At 43.0% G+C, this 15,984-nt stretch overlaps 1 protein-coding gene across 1 annotated transcript in view; it reads right to left on the reverse strand.

Moving 5' to 3' along the window:
* The window catches only part of LOC126253085 (cell death abnormality protein 1-like), a 195,285-nt gene that overhangs the window by 47,134 nt on the left and 132,167 nt on the right, over positions 1-15,984 (reverse strand). Inside the window, exons 5-7 of the mRNA XM_049954189.1 lie at positions 13,066-13,206; positions 6,003-6,122; positions 1,982-2,128 (exon numbers count right to left, since the gene is read on the reverse strand). Coding sequence (XP_049810146.1) covers positions 1,982-2,128; positions 6,003-6,122; positions 13,066-13,206 — 408 coding nt within the window. The remainder of the gene's footprint in view (positions 1-1,981; positions 2,129-6,002; positions 6,123-13,065; positions 13,207-15,984) is intronic.

The raw sequence follows: 15,984 nt of genomic DNA on the forward strand, positions 1-15,984 counted from the left end.
TTGACAGAGTACTGAAAGACCTAAGTCGAAACAAGACCCCGGGAGTAGACAACACTCCATTACAACTACTGATAGCCTTGGGAGAGCCAGCCCTGGCAAAACTCTATCATCTGGTGAGCAAGATGTATGAGACACGCAAAATACCCTCAGACTTCAAGAAGAATATATTAATTCCAATCCCAAAGAAAGCAGGTGTTGACAGATGTGAAAATTACCGAACTTTCAGTTTAATGAGCCATGGCTGCAAAATACAAACGCGAATTCTTTACAGACGAATGGAAAAACTGGTAGAAGCCGACGTCGGGGAAGATGAGTTTGGATTCCGTAGAAATGTTCAAACACATGAGTAAATACTGACCCAACGACTTATCTTAGAAAATAGATTAAGGAAAGGCAAACCTACGTTTCTAGCATTTGTAGACGTAGAGAAAGCTTTTGACAATGTTGACTGGAATACTCTCTTTCAAATTCTGAAGGTGGCAGGGGTAAAATACAGGGAGCGAAAAGCTATTTACAATTTGTACAGAAACCAGATCGCAGTTATAAGAGTCGAAGGACATGAAAGGGAAGCAGTGGTTGGGAAGGGAGTGAGACAGGGTTGTAGCCTCTCCCGGATGTTATTCAATCTGTATATTGAGCAAGCAATAAAGGAAATAAAGGAAAAATTCGGAGTAGGTATTAAAATCCATGGAGAAGAAATAAAAAGTTTAATGTTCGCCGATGACATTGCAATTCTGTCAGAGACAGCAAAGGACTTGGAAGAGCAATTGAACGGAATGGACAGTGTCTTGAAAGGAGGATATAAGATGAACATCAACAAAAGCAAAACGAGGATAATGGAATGTAGTCGAATTAAATCGGGCGATGCTGAGGGAATTAGATTAGGAAATGAGACACTTAAAGTAGTAAAGGAGTTTTGCTAATTGGGGAGCAAAATAACTGATGATGGTCGAAGTAGAGAGGATATAAAATGTAGACTGGCAATGGCAAGGAAAGCGTGTTTGTAGAAGAGAAATTTGTTAATATCGAGTTCAGATTTAAGTGTCAGGAAGCCGTTTCTGAAAGTATTTGTATGGAGTGTAGCCATGTATGGAAGTGAAACATGGACGATAACCAGTTTGGACAAGAAGAGAATAGAAGCTTTCGAAATGTGGTGCTACAGAAGAATGCTGAAGATTAGATGGGTAGATCACATAACTAATGAGGAGGTACTGAATACAAAAAAAAATGGTTCAAATGGCTCTGAGCACTAGGGGACTCAACATGTATGGTCATCAGTCCCCTAGAACTTAGAACTACTGAAACCTAACTAACCTAAGGACATCACACAACACCCAGTCATCACGAGGCAGAGAAAATCCCTGACCCCGCCGGGAATCGAACCCGGGAACCCGGGCGTGGGAAACGAGAACGCTACCGCACGACCACGGGCTGTGGACTATGGAATAGAATTGGGGAGAAGAGGAGTTTGTGGCACAACTTGACTAGAAGAAGTGATCGGTTGGTAGGACATGTTCTGAGGCATCAAGGGATCACCAATTTAGTACTGGAGGGCAGCGTGGAGGGTAAAAATCGTAGAGGGAGACCAAGAGATGAATACACTAAGCAGATTCAGCAGGATGTAGGATGCAGTACGTACTGGGGGATGAAGCAGCTTGCACAGGATAGAGTAGCATTGAGATCTGCATCAAACCAGTCTCAGGACTGAAGACCACAACAGCAACAACTTACAAAATACATTAGGAGAAAATTTTTTGAGAAACTTAATGAAAATATTTTGAAACCCAGTACCGCTTATCACTGACTATTAATGGTGGAACATCCACTAGTCGGCGGTAGAGACCAGGTTGACTACCACTGAGCGAAGGAAGCGCAAGGAAGCGGGTCGCTTATTATTCGTAGCGCAAGGAAGCGGGTCGCTTATTATTCGTAGCGCCCTCGCCCCGCATCGGCGCAGCTACGGCCACCAGCGAGTACTTACGCAGCGGGCGGTAGCAGGTGTAGTTGTAGTAGTGTGCTGTCGGGTCGCAGACGCAGCGCCCGTTCGTGGAGTTGCAGCGCCCCAGGCTGCCCATCGCCTCGGAACACTCCCAGCTTTGCTCGCAGCTCGCGTTGTACGCCGCAGCCTCTGTAACAAACCACAGTCCAAGGGTGTGGACCTAATGTTTTTTATCATAGTGCTTCTCAACCTTCCAATTACGTGTTATACACTGCGTCACAAAAAAAGTGAAGCACTCAGAGGACATGGTCGGATATCAATGTGACTTCTTACACGTACGCACCATCGGCGGGTATGTAAATGGTTACAGCTGCAATTCTCTGTGACAGCTATAACAGCCACCACAGAACATTAGTGTTATTCATGTTTAGTGCTGTTACCAGGCCCTGTAAGGTATGTAAGAGGCGTTAACTGAGTCAGATTTTGTAATTTTTTATATTTTCGGGCAAAGTTTGAGTTGGTGAAGTTACAAGTAGTAAAAAAAATAAAAAATAGGTTTTCCATCGAGACCCATTATCGGCTACTGAAGGAGTGACTGGTGAACCGAACAAGGAGGGTACTGGTACACCCACTCTGTTACAGAGGACTAGACGCGCAGCCTGTATACAAGGTATTTCAAAGTCTTTGTGACATACGTCATGGGGAACAACTTTTGTGAGAGACAAACTGTTCGCTGACACTTTCCAGACTTCGTATAAGGCTGTTATTCCCCTGAGAGGCAGCAGTGCATAGGCACTCTGCGGCGTCCATATGAAGTGTGCGTTACCTATCATCCAGTGATTTAGCTATCTACTACATGTGAAAGGCGCCAGGCCATGCAAAAACGTTCCTGATTCGCTTCTAAAACACCTTTCTCCGCACAGAAACACTCATTCTTACGATTTTAATATTGAAAACCACTCCGCCAGTTTAGTGGGTAGTATGCTGCACAACTGGTAAATAGAGTCTGCTAGTTCGACGAAATACTCGTCGTCCCAGGGCTGGGGAATGATAACCGTTGCCTAGCGTCGCTGGGAAGCGCCAGCGAACATTATGTCTGCAATGAATTTGAAATGCCGTCCATACGAACGTCTTTGCTATTTGACTGTTTACAGCCATCGAGTAATTCATGAAATGCATATTTGACCATCAGTTGTCAGCTTCTAGTCAATAAGTTGTCTTTTGTGTGAAGTATGCCCCTATTATTCGTGATAGCTCTTTTCACATCTTAATGAATTATATGTCCTATGTCCATCCAACAGATACAATACTGTCATATTATTATGCGCATCATGCCCATTAATCGTCAGCACTTGCATACCTGTGTGCACACGTAAGTATGTGGCCGCATATTTGCTCCAGGCTGTGTGTTAATTTGGCACTTACTTATTCTTCGTGGACATTGTTCTGACATTTTTGATTACCTAAACCCTCAATTTTCACATAAATCTGTTGGATAAGTCAACCGTAGCGTGAGGTCTATGTTCCTTGTAATACTTCTTCGGACAATATGCCTACAAGTAGATATGCTGCTTGACAATTATATACCTGTATTAAGAGCAATTTTATACTAGCGTCTTAAAAAACCCAGAGACGAATCATTTAATGCCTTACAGATATATTACGCTTTTAAAAGGAAAATTGTGTGACTATGTTTACTGTTGTATGCACTTGCTACCAGCTGTCCATAAAGCCAAAATTAGTCACTCGTTTCATTTTGCTGTGATTTGTTACATTTTCGTGATATATTACATCTAGATCTCGTTTCTCAAAATAAACAATAAAAGTGACATGACATTGACATTTGATGTGGTCCTTCATACATAATCATTACCTAATGGTAAAGGTTGATTAATGTAACTAGGCTGTAAATGAATGATAGTTGACAATTTGTACCTATTTGTAAGAACTTTATTTTTAGCCAGTTTTATGTTATCAACACCATGCACATTACGTTTATGTTGTGACTGATGTTTGTTTTTATACACCTCATGGATAATTATGAAATAGTTGTGCTACTGTTTACCATCTAGGTATTGAAGAGGTTTGTACGTTCTTGATGTGAGATAGATGTCTTCTATTTTTGTAATGGCAACTTCGTGTCCCGCTTTCTGTTTACAAGGAGAAGTATCAAAAAAGTTCGCCAAAGATAGCCTAGTCTCCTGCAATCAGCAGTTAATTCATGATCAATATACTTTGTAATACATAATGAAGAGGTTTGGAGAAGGTTTCCGACCAATTCTTCATGTTTGTACCATGACAGTACTTATGTTCTGTCCTGTTAACTGACGTCACTACTCAGGGCACAGTAAATGTCCTGTGTATCACTTACTATACTGGAAATTATTACATATTATAACACCTAGACTGTATCCATTGTCAAATAATTGTCACCGGAGATGTATCTAATTTAACGGTTCTTAATCTTTTAGATATTTACGTTCGTTTTGTACACCTTTATAATTTCTTATCATATACAGGGTGTTACAAAAAGGTACGGCCAAACTTTCAGGAAACATTCCTCACACACAAAGAAAGAAAATATGTTATGTGGACATGTGTCCGGAAATGCTTACTTTCCATGTTAGAGCTCATTTTATTACTTCTCTTCAAATCGCATTTGGAATGGAAACACACAGCAACAGAACGTACCAGCGTGGCTTCAAACACTTTGTTACAGGAAATATTCAAAATGTCCTGCGTTAGTGAGGATACGTGCATCCACCCTCCATCGCATGGAATCCCTGATGCGCTGATGCAGCCCTGGAGAATGGCGTATTGTATCACAGCCGTTAACAATACAAGCACGAAGAGTCTCTACTTTTGGTACCGGGGTTGTGTAGACAAGAGCTTCCAAATGCCCCCATAAATGAAAGTCAAGAGGGTTGAGGTCAGGAGAGCGTGGAGGCCACGGAATTGGTCCGCCTCTACCAATCCGTCGGTCACCGAATCTGTTGTTGAGAAGCGTACGAACACTTGGACTGAAATGTGCAGGAGCTCCATCGTGCATGAACCACATGTTGTGTCGTACTTGTAAAGGCACATGTTCTAGCAGCACAGGTAGAGTATCCCGTATGAAATCATGATAACGTGCTCCATTGAGCATAGGTGGAAGAACATGGGGCCCAATCGAGACATCACCAACGATGCCTGCCCGAACGTTCACAGAAAATCTGAAGAGCAATGAGTCGCATGTCAACACAAGCACCGAAGTCAACATTACCTTCCTTCAATTGGGCCAACTGGTGGTGAATCGAGGAAGTACAGTACATACTGACGAAACTAAAATGAGCTCTAACTTGGAAATTAAGCGTTTCCGGACACATGTCCACATAACATGTTTTCTTTATTTGTGTGTGAGGAATGTTTCCTGAAAGTTTGGCCATACCTTTTTGTAACACCCTGTATATGTGCACTATATTTAACCCGCCAAGGTAGCCGAGCGCGCTAATGCGCTGCTTCCTGGACTCGGGTAGGCGCGCCGGCCCCGGATCGAATCCACCCGGCGGATTAACGACGAGGGCCGGTGTGCCGGCCAACCTGGATGTGGTTTTTAGGCGATTTTCCACATCCCGCTAGGTGAATACCGGGCTGGTTCCCACGTTCCACCTCAGTTACACGCGCCGCAGACATTTGCAACACGTCCGCACTATTTCACGATTTACACTAGACGCAGACAGTTGCGGTACACTGATTCCTTCCTGGGGGGTACGGGGTGGCGGCAGGAAGGGCATTCGGCCAACCCTACAACTAACACTGCCAAATACGTTGCAACCACGCCGACCCTGCGATCGCTGCGGGACTATGGCGTAATCGAAAGAAAGAAAGAAAGAATATGTGCACTATATTTGTCTGTGTTAGTACCTTTGATGATGGCCTAAGACCGAAACCGATTGATGCTTGAGGTTTTCAGTAAAACAACTGATCGACAAATACGCATTTCATGAACCCTATGTGTGTGTGTGCTACACCTGTTGCCTGGTGCCACAAACTGCAGCTTGCAGGCAGGGCCCCGCGTACTCACTGTGGTGGCAGCGGGCGCCGTTGACGCTGGGCAGGTAGTCCGGCAGGCAGGAGCAGCGGCCGTCGCGGCACTCTGCGTTGTTCACGCAGTCCGATGGCGCCGAGCACTCTTCCCGCAGCCCTGCAACACACGGCGGGACTCACACGTTCCGACACAATATTCTCCTCTTAGGATAATCGAGAAAAACTGTTCTAAAGCCAGAGACACAAACGAAGTTCTTGACAAATGAATCCTTTGCGTCATTATACGAGTTGTGGCTATAAAATAACAGAACTGATGCTGTCACACAGTAGGTACACATGCACCAAAAATGAGTTGGCAATAACTGAAGCGTAAAACTTTCTTAGGAGTCGAATGCGGCATCTCTGGTGTCTGAAGACAAATCAGTGCGACCGTGGCCTTCGTTTGTGTAGAGTCGGTTATTTTGTTTAGATAAGTGCAATAATAGAGCATTGTCGTGGAGTTCCACATGAAACTTGGAAATACAGCTACGGAAACCTACCTTTTACTGAAAGAAGTGTATGGCGAGGACTGCTTATGACGTACGTGAGTTGGCTCTGGCTCTGAGCACTATGGGACTCAACATCTGAGGTCATCAGTCCCCTAGAACTTAGAACTACTTAAACCTCACTAGCTTAACGACGTCACGCACATCCATATCCGAGGCAGGATTGGAACCTGCGACCGTAGCGGTCACGCGGTTCCGGACTGCAGTGCCTAGAACCGCACGGCCACCGCGGCCGGCCGTACGTGAGTTTCTGAGTAGTTCAAGCTTTTACAAAACGGCCTAGAAAACGTTCAAATTGACTCACGCCCGCTGAAACTGTAGTAATTGACAACGAATACATAAGGCAGATTTCACATAATCAGTTTAACCAAAGAAACAGTTGCAGAAACTTCTCACGAGCCAACTAAAAGAAGCTCGTGAAAATGTTTCTACTGACACTTTATCATTGAAAGTATCAATGCACGTACCTCGAAAACACCAAAGTGATCGACAGTTGTAGCTTATCGCACCCCAGCCATAAGGACTGGGGTGGAGCCAGTGTGTGTTGGACAAATGAACTCTACGAGACAGCGCTCACAAAGTCGTACGTGCAAACGACCATTACTTGCGTGCAAGCAGAATCTCTTTTCTTCGCTGAAGACCACGTTGCCCCATTCCATCTTTCAAGCGATACTCTGACGATCTTTCAAGTGATACTCTCACGGCACCAATCGAGCCGTGGACGTCGATGTTTTGGCTGAGTGGAAGACGAGCTAGAAGTGTGCTTGCCTGTAGTCCCACTGTTAATAACCGATTCGCAACAGTTCTTGTTGACACGTCTGGACTCACAAGCCCTCTTACCTCTGCTGTGGCACCTGTACGATCTGCCACTACTGCCCTTCCAATACGATTCTGGCGTGCGTCTGTACTGGAAGATCGTCACCTCGTCTACGGGTGCGAGTAAATTCGCGTAACTACTGATATCATCATCGTAGCACAAACGACGCAACACGTCCAACCTGTGTGGCAATTCTCCGAAATGTTCATTCTGCCACTCGAAAGGCCACACTTCGAACCCCTCCAGACCCGTTCAGTTGGCTGTACAAAGCACGAGCGTGTGTCAGTGGCATGGTTACCTGCTTGCTTCACACGTTTGCAGTTCACTGAGCCTTCTGGCTGCGAGCATTCCTTGTATAGACGTAGATAGCGTTCTGATAGCTATGCCACAATGCTACCCGTTGGCGTACGACTTTGAGATCATTAACAATACCTCTACTATGCCCCAGGAGCGATATGCCATCACCGCCTTTCCAGGTGTACTACACTACTGGCCATTAAAATTGCTACACCACGAAGATGACGTGCTACAGACGCGAAATTTAACCGACAGCAAGAAGATGCTGTGTAATGCAAATGATTAACTTTCCAGAGCATTCACACAAGGTTGGCGCCGGTGACGACAGCTACAACGTGCGGACATGAGGAAAGTTTCCAACCGATTTCTCATACACAAACAGCAGTTGACCAGCGTTGCCTGGGGAAACGTTGTGATACCTCGAGTAAGGAGGAGAAATGCGTACCATCACGTTTCCGACTTTGATAAAGGTCGGATTTTAGCCTATCGCGATTGCAGTTTATTGTATCGCGACGCTGCTGCTTGCGTTGGTCGAATTCCAATGACTGTTAGCAGAATATGGAATCGGTGGGTTCAGGAGGGTAATACGGAACGCCGTGCTGGATCCCAACGTCCTCGTATCACTTGCTGTCGAGGTGAAAGGCATCTTATCCGCATGTCTGTAACGCATAGTGCAGCAACGTCTCGATCCCTGAGTCAACAGATGGGGATGTTTGCAAGACAACATCCATCTGCACGAATAGTTCGACGAAGTTTGCAGCAGCGTGGACTATCAGCTCGGAGACCATGGCTACGGTTACCCTTGACGCTGCATCACAGACAGGAGCGCCTGCGATGGTATACTCAACGACAAACCTGAGTGCACGAATGGCAAAACGTCATGTTTTCGGATGAATCCAGGTTCTGTTTACAGCATCATGATGGTCGCATCCGTGTTTGGCGACATCGCGGTGAACGCACATTGGGAGCGTGTATTCGTCATCGCCATACTGGCGTATCACCCGGCGTGATGGTATGGAGTGCCATTGGTTGCACGTCTCGGTCACCTCTTGTTTGAACAGTGGACGTTACATTTCAGATGTGTTACGACCCGTGGCTCTACCCTTCATTCGATCCCTGCGAAACCCTACATTTCAGCCGGATAATGTACGACCGCATGTTGCAGGTCATGTACGGGCCTTTCTGGATACAGAAAATGTTCGACTGCTGTCCTGGCCAGCACATTCTCCAGATCTCTCAGCAATTGAAAACGTCTAGTCAATGGTGGCCGAGCAACTGGCTCGTCACAATACGCCAGTCACTACTCTCGGTGAACTGTGGTATCGTGTTGAAGCTGCATGGGCAGCTGTACCTGTACACTCCATCCAAGCTCTGTTTGACTCAATGCCCAGGCGTATCAAGGCCGTTATTACAGCCAGACGTGATTGTTCTGGGTGCTGATTTCTCAGGATCTATGCACCCAAATTGCGTGAAAATGTAATCACATGTCCGTTATAGTATAATATATTTGTCCAATGAATACCCGTTTATCATCTGCATTTCTTCTTGGTGTAGCAATTTTAATGGCCAGTAGTGTAATTTTTTGGGGGGCAGTGTACATCTAACCTATAAATGAGTATTTAACTGAACACTGTTGGCTTGAGTAGTAAAGCAGTTGATGTTAAATTTGTGTTTCACTAGTAACGTGAGTATCGACTGGAGGGCTGAGGCTCGTACTTTCTCCGTCTACCACGCTAGCTAGCCTTTCATACGTACTCGAAGTGCGCACAGTCCACTACCGAACTGTGCGTCGTGGAAGCCGATGTCAGTCTTTCATGGCTTACCTGCGGACGTGTGGCACGTGGTTGGACGACTTGACAGCGACCTGCAGCTGTCCCAGAACATCGTCCTGTAGAGTCGGAACTTGTGCAACTGATTCAGGGTACTTTCAAAGGAGCCACGGCATCTCGTTTTTGTCCTTGTGGTTTTAATTTTTATTCTGTTCCTCCGAAAATAATTTTGTTCCAGTTGGCATGACCTCTCTGAGGTGCCTAACAACACTACAATCAGTGTGAAATATTTATTTTTTATTTTTTTAATACTAACAAGGGAACCTCCCCACCGCACCCCCCTCAGATTTAGTTATAAGTTGACACAGTGGATAGGCCTTGAAAAACTGAACACAGATCAATTGAGAAAACAGGAAGAAGTTGTGTGGAACTATGAAAAAAATAAGCAAAATATACAAACTGAGTAGTCCATGTGCAAGACAGGCAACATCATGGATAATCTCAGCTCAGGAGCGCCGTGGTCCCGTGGTTAGTGTGAGCACCTGCGGAACGAGAGGTCCTTGGTTCAAGTCTTCCCTCGAGTGAAAAGTTTAATTTCTTTATTTTCGCAAAGTTATGATCTGTCCGTTCGTTCATTGACGTCTCTGTTCACTGTAATAAGTTTAGTGTCTGTGTTTTGCGACCGCACCGCAAAACCGTGCGATTAGTAGACGAAAGGACGTGCCTCTCCAATGGGAACCGAAAACATTTGATCGCAAGGTCATAGATCAAAAGATTCCTCCACGGGGAAACACGTTGATATATTCTATACGACACTGGTGACGGCATGTGCTTCACACGACAGGAATATGTTGCCGACCCACCTAACATGTACACTTGGCGAATGGTTAAAAAGATTCTTCTACCTTGCTCGATTTAGGTTTTCTTGTGGATGTGATAATCACTCCCAAAAAAGTGATGAAAACATAAGAGTTTGTCACATAAACTGCAACAAATGAATGCAACAGTTTCACAGTCGCACAGTTTTCCCTGTTCTCTGTCAAAACATATGTTTTTAACGTTTTCAAATTTTTCCGTGCGTAGACCGTCAAATCCTGCATATGTCCAAGCAAATCTGAACATGTCCTGGAATTTTGGAGAGCGAAGTTGATTATGTGTGAGTGCCTGAACTTTGAAAATTGTCTAAAAACAAAAAATTAAACTTTTCATTCGAGGGTAGACTTGAACCAAGGACCTCTCGTTCCGCAGCTGCTCACGCTAACCACGGGACCACGGGGTTCCTGAGCTCACATTACCCTTGATATTGCCTATCCTGCGCATGGACTACTCAGTTTGTATATTTTGCTTATTTTTTTCATAGTTCCACACAACTTCTTCCTGTTTTCTCGATTGATCTGTGTTCAGTTTTTCAAGGCCTATCCACTGTGCCAACTTATAACTAAATCTGAGGGGGGTGCGATTGGGAGGTTCCCTTGTAAGTAAGTCTAACAGATAGTAGATCGCTAGTTGAAAGACTTACTGCCTTTTTGGAGTAATTTGCTCACTGTGATTTTCTTCAGGAGTTTTGCGTTTAACTGGGAAGTATCACAAGCCTAATGACCGTATGAGAGTAAAAATGAAATAGCCATCTTTCTTTTAGGGCCCAATTTCTGTCGACCTTGCAGGTTCACTGACAATCATGCTATAATAGTTTCTTCCAATAGCTGCCAGGTCAAAGAACATATGCTACAAAGCTGCTCTCTGGACAAGTATGTAGACATTCTTTGTTCTCGAAAATGTGAATTCCTGTATGTGTACGAACACAATCTCTCTAGAACGTTCAGTTCAACCTGCTTGTAGGACATGAGTGAAAAGACACATTTTGTATAGCCTCGCTGGCCTCTTTCGAATCGCTTACAAATTGTAACAACAACGACGCTGTACTATTGTACATACAAATAATTTTTTTCTTCTGATTTTTCGATAAACTTGTGTAATTGATGTTCTGATTTCATTTCTTTTTTGTTTCATGTCATTATGTTAAGAAAACTGTAAACAAGTTTCAATGTGAATATTAATGTTTATGTCAAATGTCAAGTAATATTGTAATAGAATTGAAATGTAACAAATGTTGAGACTGTTGTAAGATGTTTAAAATTGTAACTGTGAATCTGGTCCATACGTAGGCAATGTGTTAGGATATGTAGAATGCAAAACCTAGGGTGAATACCCGGTCTGTCATGGAGCGGTAAAAGGTGGATGGCAGGCGAGCGCGGGAAAATGCACACGGGCACTGCACGGCACAACGGGCATTGGTTTGAGCAACATCTTCTGGAGCGAGGAGGCTCTCCTGGAAGACATAGCTTCACTGAGCCTCTGGTATGCCGTTCCAACGCCCACACAGCATGGTGAAATTACATAGGCATTAGATGGAAAAATATTGCGACGCTAAGAAGAATTAAAGTGCCGATACATCAGGAGCCATAGCTGTGGTTGTATGTGTGCTCTGTGCCTCGCCATCTCGCCGCTCGCCAACCGCCGCATCGATACAAGCAGGTTGAAACTTTTAGTACTGTATTCGTATGGACCATAGAGTGAACTGTTCAATAATAACCTAAATTTTACCAGAACTTTCCCATCATTTAATTATCCTCACAACTAACCTAGACAGGGTCCTTCCCAAATGTTGTGCAATCCGAGTGTCCCGAAATGAAAATTAAAATTTGTGTTAATAATGATTATTTGCAGAACTAGCTATGTTAGAATGGTGTTTAAAGAAATGTTTTGTTAATGAACCAGTAAATGAATAACGAAGGTCTAACTAAGTTGAAAGATAACTTTGATATTGATGTAGTAATGAAGTTTATTATTTCGAGACAGATATAAAGGTATTTAAATGAGCAGTAAATAAGATGAAAAGAGTAGTAACTTATATACTGGAAATCTTGAACGTATAATAAATTCAGTAATCATTTTTTTAATACAGCTATCATAACAGTTTCACGGTCCCCCCCCTTTTTTTTATTCATTTGAATTCTGAAGTGTTCTAAATTCGTTTGACCAGAAAAAGTTAATGTCAATATAAAAGTCAAAATTTATCAGTGTTTTATCTTTATGAAAATTGACATTTTGTGTGTGGGGCATGAAAGTACAATCTCTAGGGTAACCTATGCCCGATTTTAATCAGATTAATAGACAGTATAAAGTTTTGTAGTATACATTATAGTGTAGTGTTATGTATTCATGGTTTTTCCATATCAGTACAGAAGGTGAAACTATCAGTTCAATAGATTTTTTGGTTCTAAAATTCTACTGTATTATGCAGTGTTACAACTTGTTGTTTTGCATGAATATATACCAACTTGTACAGGGAAGAAACTCAGTTAATGCCTAATTAGGCTGGCGACCGTATTATTATTAAATTGGCAGCATCTTCAGTGTTGCTTTTGGTCCACCCTGACGTGTAGTTGCATTTCGAACCTGCTTGACGGATCATTGTTATTACAGAGTGGGTGTAAGTCTGATTTGCCACCATTCAGGCACACGTGGTCGATATCTATACAAAAATCCTTTCTCATAAGGTGAACCCCGCTCACTTACCGTAGTACAGGCTATAACGAGTACTGTGTCACGCGGAGGTTACAAAATCAAATGCACTGTTATTTGTAGAGGCTGGTGCGGAAGTGTGTCTACCTTTGGCACAGTAGATCTTGCGCTGGTCAGTGTCGGTGATGGTGTGGTACCCAGCTTTGCAGGAACAGCTGCCACTGTTGCCGCACTGTGCGTTCACGAACTCGGTGCAGTCCGCGTCTGCAGAACAAGCCTTGTAGATTCCTGCAACGGGTCGTAACATGACTTTAGTTTGTTGAAAGGAGAAATACTACTTTCGACATATATCAAACGTTCTCATCGACACTTTTTAACAACAAATAAACACGTAGCTTATTAATGCTCAAGGAAAAATTTATGCAGACTGATAGCTGAGTGTGTAGGTACAATTATTCGAGATGCAAGTAAATTCTGAATACACAGTGGTGTAGAATTGACAGTAGGGTAAACAGATGTTTCTCCATCATTAATGAATATGCATAAAAACGTTAGTCACCTGCAAAGGGCAACGTATGTTATGACAACAAGATTCGACCACGTTTCAGTTAATACTTTAGGGGTGATTGTTTAGGCATTGAAGATCTAGATAGGTCGTAATATATCGCTGCGCTTTATGAAGAAAGCCGCCCACACTGCAAAACGTGACCCGCCTTCTGCACAGTGATACACTGTAAGCAGAGCTGCATCCATCACTATCCCCAATCTCTATCCCAACCCCAACTCCTCCACCCCTCCCCCTTCCCGAACCCCCCCCCCCTCCAAAAAAAAAGGTAATGTGCATGAACTGTAAACAACCTACGTGATGTGCAGTGCTGCTTCAGCTCACGAAAGAAGTCACTGTCACCCTCTCCCCCATCCCCCCTCTTCCCTCGATCCCTCCTCCACACAAACTCACTTCATCAAATGGATTTCCGACGAGAATGTATCTCACAACAGTCCTAACTCGGATACTTACAAGTATTAGGATACTTTTGTGTGTCTGCGAATAGTGCTCTACCGTGGTATAGTAGTAGAAAGATCTTCCGCTACTGCATCAGCGAACGACCAGCGTACTTCTAAACCGCTCTGCGTGTGGCTGTTGAACGACAAACCCAATGAGCTACGTTACCACGTCATTCACGTAACACGAAATTTCGTTCTTTAGGTACCTTTAACAGAGACCATATGACCAACTCCGGACTTAAATCATCTGTAAAGGAAATGAAAGATTTTTCCGCACCATCTCAAGAAAGAATAACAACTACACTTAGCACCTCCACTGCCTCATCCTCGTCTCGTCGACACTGTTCATAGTATCTTCCCATTTATTTTTTTCCACCAGCTCCTGAAACATTGTACACTGTTACTTTCAAAGGACTTCAGCAATACAACAACCTGAGCTCATGGCTAATATGGAATGTATCACATAGACATCTCACACGAGAATGTGGGAAATAGAACGCGACCAACTCAAATGCATACTAGATTATAATTGCACCTTCACTGAATGACTCTAAATGTCGTCAATCCTTAAATTTTAATGCGGAATCGAGTGGGCACTAGTCACAATATTTTGGATTAAGGACAAATAAAACAAAAAAATGAAAGTGATGAGTAGTCAATAGAAAAGAGAAAAATTACATGTTGAACCTCTAAACTGAAAGGGAGTTTGTAGATGAATTGAAAGATTTTACAATAATCGGATAATCGGAAACAGAATAGTGTTATTCTTTTTAAAGGAGCTTCAACCAAAGTAGTCTAAGGATTTAACATTGGGCTGAAACTGAAGAAGACTTATATAAAATTTTTCATCTGTAGCACAGAATTGTATGGAAGGGAAATGTAAATTATCGGAAACCACAAAATAAGAACTAGGAGAATTTAGAATGGTTTCTTTAAATCAATTTGAGATGGAATATTTCCTTAAATAAAGCCTTGGTTACTTTCCTGTGCAGTCGTGGTCGTGCTCCATCTCTAACGACATCGATGAAGACAAGACATTAAAATTTTATCTTTTGTTCATCCAAGCGACTTGAATCGATCTACAGAATACGCGACTGTTGCTGGTGTATGTACGATTAGTAGGACATGCTTGATAATTGTCAGGCAGAGAAAAAGGGCCGGTGTCCACAGCTTTCATACAGTGTTGGTGTGGTAGCTCTGCGAGGGTTCACGTTGTCTTCTGATGACAGTCCACCTGGAAATGTTTTCCAGATAGATAGACAATCTGGCTGGAGGATTTCGACAAAGAGCCATGCTGTTATGGAGCTTCGAAGTAGTCGCAGGGGTTGGGGTTGTCTTGGCGTCCCAGATAACGGATAGTCCCCAGCAGTGAGATCGACTTTTCTAAACTATCTATACAGTGGTGTAGTCCCTCGTTTGTGACTAATCAGAGAAAAAGAATTTCTTGTGTCTATTATGGCCTTCAAAATGTCACTGATTTTCGGAATGTCTCGGTTACATCCACAAATACGATAAACGTCGACCAAGTTCAGCAACCAAATTAGAAATTTCTCCCTGGCACTAATCACAATGCCTTTGCCTAACTTGTTAGACACTTGACATTTTTTCTCACCAAACTGAAAGACACCAATAAACAGGAATTTTTTTAAATCATTTGTTATAGCAACTTCGGACTCTTAATTCTCATGTAGGAGCCATGTATGGACCGTCACTGTACAGTTAACTGCGTATGATTTTCGAGTCAGATTAAGAATGGAAAACAGCGGTGAAGAGTAAACATTCGAGTCATTAACTCGATGACCTGATGGAACAAGACAGTTGGGAACATAATGTAAAGCCACAAATGAAATAGGATTAAATGCAGACTGTTTTAAGACTACCCATTAGAGTAAAACAGAAAGAAGGCATTGTTTGTATGAGCTTTTTCAATACTTTAATTTTTTAAGCGTAAGAAAAGGAAATGATATGTTTTGCATGTCACACCTAATTTGATTAGATGTAAACATAATTAAAGAAACTGGACAAACCACTTTCTTGACAAAAACCTTGAATAAATTATTC

This window comes from Schistocerca nitens, chromosome 1, assembly GCF_023898315.1.
Source record: "Schistocerca nitens isolate TAMUIC-IGC-003100 chromosome 1, iqSchNite1.1, whole genome shotgun sequence".
Lineage (NCBI taxonomy): Eukaryota > Metazoa > Arthropoda > Insecta > Orthoptera > Acrididae > Schistocerca > Schistocerca nitens.